At 40.3% G+C, this 8,890-nt stretch overlaps 1 protein-coding gene across 1 annotated transcript; it reads right to left on the bottom strand.

The window, feature by feature from the left end:
• Positions 1 to 1,342: 1,342 nt before the first annotated feature.
• Positions 1,343 to 7,716, bottom strand: LOC128787483 (uncharacterized). Its single transcript, XM_053941645.1, has 3 exons — positions 7,696 to 7,716; positions 5,711 to 6,700; positions 1,343 to 3,761 (listed from the first exon to the last, which is right to left on the bottom strand). Exons 1-2 carry the CDS (start codon positions 7,714 to 7,716, stop codon positions 6,011 to 6,013), a joined length of 711 nt encoding a protein of 236 aa, XP_053797620.1. The 3' UTR covers positions 1,343 to 3,761; positions 5,711 to 6,010.
• Between the last annotated feature and the right edge of the window lie 1,174 nt (positions 7,717 to 8,890).

Genomic DNA, 8,890 nt, shown 5'->3' with positions numbered 1-8,890 from the left:
AGGAATGCCAGAACTGGGTAGAGTACACAGACCCATTTCTTACCCGGCAAGATCTGATTCCTCAAGGATAAACCTAGTCAAGCACATCTTGCTGACATCCCCTGGAATTCATCCACTAACCATCTGTTGATATTATTTCATTACATAAGAATATCCAAAGCTTCTAGGGAGTAATACATTAAATTTATCAGCACAATTGTTCAAAGAATTTAAGGACAGAAATTCTGTAAATAATGAAAGCACATCATTTATTTAACTAAACAAATGTCATTTGTTGAAGCTAGGTCTTCTATCAAAGCCTAGATACCAAACTAAGCACTGCAAATCTTATTTTGAAATGGACTTCAAAGGCTCTCTGTCTTGTGTCCCAAGCTGGTAAGGCAGAACTAAAAGCACAAAACAAAATTAATTTCAAATGTTTGTTTGAAACTTCTTATATGATGTCAAAATATTATTTTACATTTCTGATCAACAAAGCTTATTGTCCCTGTATGATTTCTGTTGTCATTTGAATCCAAAATGCAAGCTGGAAACATAAAGAAACAAAATAAATTTTGGCTTAAAGTAAATTAGAGACAAAGGTAATTTTGCTTCTTTTTCCATTACCTTAGTTCCACAAGTATATTGCATAGTGCTGACTTTTTTTCTCCTGTTAACTAGGTAAACATAATGTAGTATATTGGGTCATTTTGCAATGAAATAATGGTACAAAAATGTAACTAGAATCTCACAGAGCTGTACTGATCTTTGTTAAATTGTGGGTATATTTGACCTTGCTAGATATTTGTGACATCCTATTATCTCACTCTGCACATTTAACTCTGAAGCAGTTCTAGACACAATGTCATCTGATGGCAATTAAATAATATCAAACATTCAGAAAGTAATAGTGCAGATGGATACCATGATAACCCTTATAACATATTCTTTGCTATCTAATATGTAGTGTAGAGGAAATAGAACAAAATTCTGAGAAAAAATACCTTGTTCTGACTCTGCTGTTCATGTCCTCTGCTTGATGCCCTTTCTTTTTTTTAAGTACTGCTTTATCAATGTTTCGGGTTGAAAAAAAATATGCTCCTTTTGATTATTTCAGAATTATTTCAATTGTGATCAAACAAGACAGAAGTGAGTTTAATTGCTTTAATGCTTCAAGTTTTAGAAAATTAGCTCTGGAAGCATCTAAATGCACATCCTTTCTTGTTTTCTCCTTGCTCCCTGTGAAGAGGGAGTTCTCTGCCAGCCTTACCTAGCAATAAATTAAGGTACCCCCCTACTGTCATAACAGTTCTGAAGATTGCTTCTTACCCACATTGTTCCAGAAAGAGAGTAAACAGGTGCATATGAGTGAAACAGGATAGTTTAATAAATCATGAAAAACTTTATGTATTTCTCAAGTTGAACAAGTTTGCTCTTGAAGAATTCATCATTAAAAACATCATAATTATTGGCATAGAGAAGTATATCTGCTTGCTCCTGGAACAAAGAGCAACACAGAAGATAAAGTAAAATGTAGAGTGATATTACATAGCACAGAATTTGATCATTCCTTCTTCTCTGCTGTGGGCTCTCCTTAGGATTGGGCTGCTGTGGGCTCTTTGCCTTGGGGAACAGCATTTCCTGATACCAACATGACATCTACATACACATGTCTATATCCTGGCATTCAAAGTACACAGCCTACCACCATCAGAGTTTTCCCCTTGTTTTGGTGAACACAGGTGACCTGGGTATGGTTGTTTCTCTTCTTGCTGGGAAGCTTCCATCAAGAATTTTAGTCAGATTAATTTTGTGTTACCACAAAATGAACCTGTGATTTATACTCTTACCTTTCCAGACCTGGAGGAGCTCTGGGTTCATATTCCCCATGCACACTTCTGCCATGCTCTTCCTTTGCCTCTTCTCATGTTTGTTTAAGGATTTCCCATTGGTGCTCTGTTTTATCTTGATAAGGCATCAAATCTCTTGGTTTAGATAATTCCTTCACCTGTGTGACAGCTGCAGCTCGATTACGGCTGTCTCTGGGGACTGTGCATTGCCACTCAGCTCCAGGCTGCCCCTCAGCCACCTTTGACGATGTCTCTCTCTGTCTCTTTCTGCTCACCCACGAGTTGTTGAATTTCCCTGCCTCTATCTGGTTAAAGTAGATTCAGCTTTATTTTCTGCCAATACAAAGAATGAGCTTGCCACTCTTACCAGATGCTCAGTCTGTCCTTGAAGCAAGGACACATGCTCTGAATTTCAATCATACACAGGTTGATTTGAATTCTAAGGGGCATGAAAATGTGGACAAAACCAATAATTATATCATTCTCCTGCTTCCTGTTTTGTCATGGTGCTTTAACTAGTGATTTGATGTAAATTATATTTAATTTGCTTTATTACATGAGACAAAGGATTTCACTGAGGGGAGGAGATGCTTTGATTAAGGTCATATTAAGCAAACACATTAACTATTAACTAATAGTACTTCATTTAATTTTTTCTTCCATTGAAAACAGTATTAAAGTAATAAAGGTCTCATGTGACAAAAGTAATTTCACCAGATTAGCCTTTTTCAATGATAAAATATTTTGACAACATGCTCAAAAACTTTCTTACACTTCAGGGATAGGCTACAGCTTCCTAACGAGGTAACTGCCTCTGCTGTATATTTTTAACAAATTCAGAAGATTGCTATATGGTGCTCATACATAAGAAGAGCAGGTAAGACAATCAGCATGATTACAAGCCAGTTAATTTAACATGGAAAGCTTCTCATTTAAGTCCAACGGTGGTATATAATTACAGCCAGGGATGATAATTTTATATAAAGCAGAACTTATGGACCTTAAGGTCAAAGACCTTGGACCTTAAGACCAAATCTTATTTACTTATGTGATGAGGTCAATATTTTCTTTAAAAAAAGATATTTGTGAGGATATATTTAAACTTTTATAAGGCATCTGACTTATGCATATCCAACCGATCATCTGACCTAAAAATCAACACTATGCTTTATTAATAAAGCACATAATAAGTGAACTAAAAAGTGGCCCACGAACCCCTAGAAATAGTCATGAAAGGGAAAACACTGTGGAACTCAAGTAATTTAAATATGATCCCTCAGGATTGGCACTGGATTTTGGAATATATAACATTTTCATAAACGATTTTGAAATAAGGCTAATGCAATCTTAGAACAATTACACCTGACAAAAACAGGCGGGATGATGAAGAGCAAAGATGGAAGAGTTATATAGAATGATCTGAAGTAATTCAGCATATGAAACAATTAAGCCCACAAAATATTTTAATAAAATCACTTTCACATTATACCCATAGAAAGAAAAGTGCAAATCATGCCTACACAGTGAAGGGTGTATTGGCAAAACAGTGACTTAAAATGAATCTGGAGTTAAAATGGACAAACAAATGATAAACAGAATTATCTTATCATTCGTCTCAATGCTATAAAGTCACAAGTAAGTTTATTATATTCCTTCAGTATATGAACCTGGGAAAACTTCATTTATTGATAGCACTGAAATGGAAATGATGCTTCCAGTTCTGGTGCCCACATTTGGAAAGTCATGGCACAAAAATGAAGAGACAAACATGAAAAATTAAAGTCATATTACCTACCTTTTCAAGAAGAGACCTACAAGGATGCTGAGTCATTTCAGGAAAACCAGGAAGCAAGGAAATACAGGTCAAGTTGAACACATTCAAATTGGAAACTCAACTAATTTTCAACTGCAAGAGTGATGAAGCACCAAGACCTTCAAATGAAGACAGAGTACATCTTTGGAAGAAAGTCACAGACCTTTTACAGCCCTCGGTTCTATCAATTTATTATAGCTTAATGAACAACCTGTCAAAAGTAATAGGAAACCAGCTTGAAGTTCATTGTCATCTGATGACATCTCCCATTGAGCTAAGGACCACAAAAAGAAAACCGTGACATTTACAAAGTTTTCAAACCTTTAAAGTAACACTTGAAATTGAAGCAGATGGTTCCCTTCAGCTTAACTCATTCTTTTCCCTGCCTTGGGGCACTTATTTGCAAAGAGCTTTAAGGAAAGACCACAGCATAAATGACACACAGACTCTACTCTGTGTATAACCAAAATAGATTAGGCCAGATTATCTATTACCATAAATCATTGAAATCACATCTCTTTGGCTCAGTCTCACAGGAAAGGAGGAAATTCTAAAAAGCAGGGTTTTGACAGACATGATTTTCCCATAACCTAGAAGCATGAACATATTGCTCAAATAATTGCAAGACGATTCAAAAATATTTTGTGATGTTGTTGAACTGGCTTGGAAAGGCTTTTCAGGTTAGACAGTGTGAAAGAAGCTACAGAAAGTTTTAAAATGGCATAGGATCTATAAATTCAACAAAAAATCCTCAGTTTACTGCTTCTCACTTCTATAAAGCTGCAATTACATCAGAAACATCCCACATCTGATGTTTAACTTGCACCTTAAAAAATGCAAAAGTAAAAATCCTCTCAGCATTCCATTTTGGTCTATTTAATTCTTACATAATTTGTTTATTCCAAGGAAGGATCTAAGGAGGATCACTGTAAAGAACCAGTAAGGGTGAAAAACTAGTTTCTCCTTTCAGAAGATAACATTTCCTAGGAGAAATCAGCTAAAGATTACATATCTTGTCACTGGAATGTTGCTCCAACAGCATTAAGCTATTAGAAATGAATCATTGGCAATTCCAGAGAGCAACATGTAGGCTTGGGGGGAAAAGTGAACTACAAAAATTTAATCATGGTATTAAATCAGCTCCATTGAGGATCCACACAAGCAGCCTAGTGCACAACCTTGCTCAGAAAGCCATCTATTAAGAATGCAGGGCAGTGGCTCGAAATCTTGTTTCCCTGACTGTCTTGTTTTCCCTGAGTTTTGATAAATGACAGATAGCAGCCTCACAGTCACCACACCAGCACCCTCAGGTGAATCCTGTTATGAACAGTTTCCAGGTGTTCCCCAGAGACTCGGGCAGGGCTTTCCTAGTTCCCATGGCAACACTAAAAGAAAACTACTAACTCTAGCCAAGTACCGATATTGAAATGCTAATTAGCCAATTGCTCTGTTTGTTTTCTCTAAACTACCTGGCCTCCCACCCCTCCACGCTGCCATTCTGGGACTAACATGCAAATAAAAACCCTTTAGGATCATGGGAGTATTTTTAGGAGATAAAAATAAATATAAATCAAAAACTGAACACAATAGAGGAGTCTAGATAAATGCCCTAGCTGAGGAAGAGGGAAACACATCCCCTGACTGGCTTTTAACCGTCGCCATCACCTAAGAAGGAACATACTATATTAGGCTCTGAGAAGCAGGGCGATAGACAGACAGAGAGCCCTGGTGCTGCCACCACGGAAGGAGCGGGGACAGCTGTTGTTCTGGACTTCAGCAACAGACTCTGCACGCCACGCCTCCTCATCCTCGGGCCACCGGTGTGCCACAAGGAAGGAGAAAGGACAGCTGCTGCTCGGGACTCCAGTGACCGGCTCTGCGCGCCTCCTTCCTTCCGGCTGCCTGGGAAAGCTACAACAGCGGGGGCGAGCTCTGCGTCGAGCCCCCTGCCCAGCTGATCTTTTTAATAAAGAGCTGAACATTAATAAAGGCATTAGCCCTGTTCATTTCAAATCCCAAAAACCTTCACAGATTTCTAGAAAATCAGCTTTTCTGACCAGTTTCTAACCTGTTGCTCTTGCCTCTTGGTTGCCATCTCCTTATGGCAAACTGTGGCAGTACATGGAGAAGCCTGGGAGCAAGTTTGCCTGTGAATAGTGAGGAAAAGAGGTCTTGAGAATTCCAGTTTTCTCCCCACTGTCTGTCTAACCAAAACGTCTTGCCCTAAATTTCCATCAGTAGCTAGCATAATTTTTGAATCTATTCTCACTATCCTTAATGTTGCTGGTTTTAGCTGTAGCTAGGCATTGTCATTTATAATTTTATACCTAGGTGTTGCATCCCGGAGTTTGGGTTTAGATTAGGGTTTTTAATTTATGTTAAAATAAGCCAAGTTCTGTAATCCCGCGTTTTCCCCGCGTTGTTCCCCCCCGCGGTTTCTGGCCCCACGCTGCCCGCTGCCGGCTCTTACCCCTGTGCCGCTCCTGTAAGCACCCTGCCGTCCGGCCCCGGGAAACCCCGTGCTGGCCGCCCCGAGCCACACGATCCCGCTCAGCCCGCTCTGGCTCGGTGCCCGCCCCTGCGGGGTTCTCTGGTTGGTCGCTGTTGCTGACGTCACCGCCACGGCAGCCGCCCCTATTGGCCGGCAGGCCGTGGATCCTCTCGCCCCGCCCCTCCATAAAGCCCTATCCCGCCGGCAGTCAGACGCCATTTGCTCCCATGCGAGTGGCGGGAGCGGTCGCGTCTTTCCATCGAACCGCGCCACGTGACCAATAAACCGTTCCTGCCAAGCACGGAGTAAATGGACAAATTCCTTCCTCTTTACCGGGTCCCTAGCGCACGGTAACAGAGACTGGCCGGCCCACGCGCCCGAGACACGGAGCCGTGTCCGGGAACCCGCGGCAGCAAACCCCGGCAGCACGTGGAAGCTACGCCACAGCCGGGCTCCCAAGAGCTGCGTGCAGCCGGGGAGAGCAAAAACCCACGCCGCACCTAGGTACCCAAGCAATGCTTTTGCATTCTTCTTTTGTTGTTTTTCTTTATTGATGTCCACCTTTTCCTAGATCAAACCTTGGAGAAACCTTTGCTCAATTCAGCCTCTAAGGGAAATTAAACACATAGCTACATAAAGGATGTTGAAACAACAGACCATGTTCAGCCGACAGACATGAATACACAGACAAGAATAGAAGCTTTCCTCTGCTGGGATTTTTTTTTTTTTTTTAATAGCCCTTTCAAGTCACCTTTACAGGGGTTAGCCTGCAGGAGCACAGATTAGGAAAAAGCACCATTGCCAGACTCACTGAGAGCTGAGTCCATCTGCTCCATCTGACAAGGGTTAACAGGAGACCTTTCAAAGTCAGACAAGCCCACTAAGGGCAACCACAGGACCACGCAAACTTTGAGAAACCAGCTTCCTCCATCCAGATATATGAAGGGTGCCTTTTTTCTTGAAGCACATAGCTTTTTGTACTTTTTTCCTTCCTACAGTCTTTTTTATTTTAATCTCCTCTCATGCATCAGGAGATTTTCTCATTATCTATTATCCTTCTTTTGATCCTATTAAGCTTCTGGCAGCAATGATATCAAGAGACAGTAAGGTTCAGAGGTTAATTGTGTCTTGTATTTAAAAAGTATTTCCTTTTTCCATTTTAACTGTGTTCAGTTTTACATAATGCTAAAATAGAAAGTGAAAAAATCTATAGCACAGTTTAAAATAAAAATGAAAGAAGAGAGAGTTAAATTATGACACTCAAATAATTCTTTCCTGTAAGCCCTGAGGGAAACCTGATGTCAATGAGAACTTAATGTAAATTGCTACTGTTAAGCTTAGATTAGAAAGAAAATTTAAAAAATAAGTCATTTAATCAGCTCCTCAGCTGGTGTGAATCAGTTCAGTTCTTTGGGAGGTTTTGAGTGTGAAGTGATTTATATCACCTGAAGATCATGCCCTTTGATCTTTAAATATCTAATAATTTTTATGGATCTCCTGCAGCCTTCTTTTTAAAATCATGGTGTACAGAACCAGACCTTCTACTTCACCTGTGGCCTCACCTCTTGCTTTCTATGCCTCATCTTCTTGTTCATAAATCCCAGAATTAGATTTATTCCTCGTTTGCAGATCCTTATTTAGTTTGTGATCTATTATATGATCATCACCCAATCAATAACTCAGCATGTTATATTTTTAATGCTCCCTGCTTGCCTACCAACATACATCTACCCCCATGTATTGAGCATCTGAATTTACTAAATCTCATCTCACTGATTTCAAATCACTTATGCAACTAATCAAGACAATTTTGAATAGTAATTGTGTCTCTCCCTTTCATTTTTCCTCCAGGAACTGCCTCCTGCCAGCCAGAGACTGTCTTTTTTAGCTCCAAACTCGTTCTGCATCAAAATAATTTGATTCAAGCAATGTAACAAGTAGCACAACACTGGCATACTGCTGGCTGTAGAGCCACCTTAGGACTTGCTACACCAAAGCTCAAACACAAAGATAGACTTTCCTCTTTCATAATATACATATCACTGCATTGTGTATAATAAACCTACTACATAATGGTTGAATTGGATGATCTCAAATGTCTTTTACAATTAAGTTAAAAATTAGCCCAGCTGAAACCAGCACAGCACATCATGTTTACCAACTTTATTATTCTTCATATATTTTCCTGTCTTATTATAAACATCACAGAATAAGCTGAGTTGAAAGGGACCCACAGGGATCATCAAGTTGTACTCCTGACCCTGCACAGCTCCATCCCCAAGAATCACATCATGTGCCCAGGTGTATTGCCCAAATTCTTCCTGAACTCTGTCAGGCTCGGTGACCACTTCCCTGGGGAGCCTGTTCCACTGCCCCTCTGAGCAAAAACCATTTTCTCTGAGCAAAAAACCTTTTCCTAATAGTCTACCTAAACCTCCCCTGACACATCTTCAGGCCATTCCGTGGGGTCCTGTCACTGTCACCACAGAGCAGAGATCAGTGTCTGCCCTTCCTCTTCCCCTCACAAGGAAGCTCAAACTGCAGTGAGGTCACCCCTCAGTCTCCTCCAGGCTGACCAGACCAAGTGACCTCAGCCACTCCTCACACAGATTCCCTCAAGGTCCTTCACCATCTTTGTTACCCTCCTTTGGACACTGTAATAGTTTAATATCTTTCTTGTATTGTGGTGCCCAAAACTGCCCCCAGGACTCAAGGTGAAAATGTCATGCTATGTGTCAGTGCTTGCTTATGCCTAAG

Source organism: Vidua chalybeata, chromosome 4, assembly GCF_026979565.1.
Source record: "Vidua chalybeata isolate OUT-0048 chromosome 4, bVidCha1 merged haplotype, whole genome shotgun sequence".
NCBI classification, from domain to species: Eukaryota; Metazoa; Chordata; class Aves; order Passeriformes; family Viduidae; genus Vidua; species Vidua chalybeata.
This window is presented reverse-complemented; position numbering and strand designations above follow the sequence as displayed.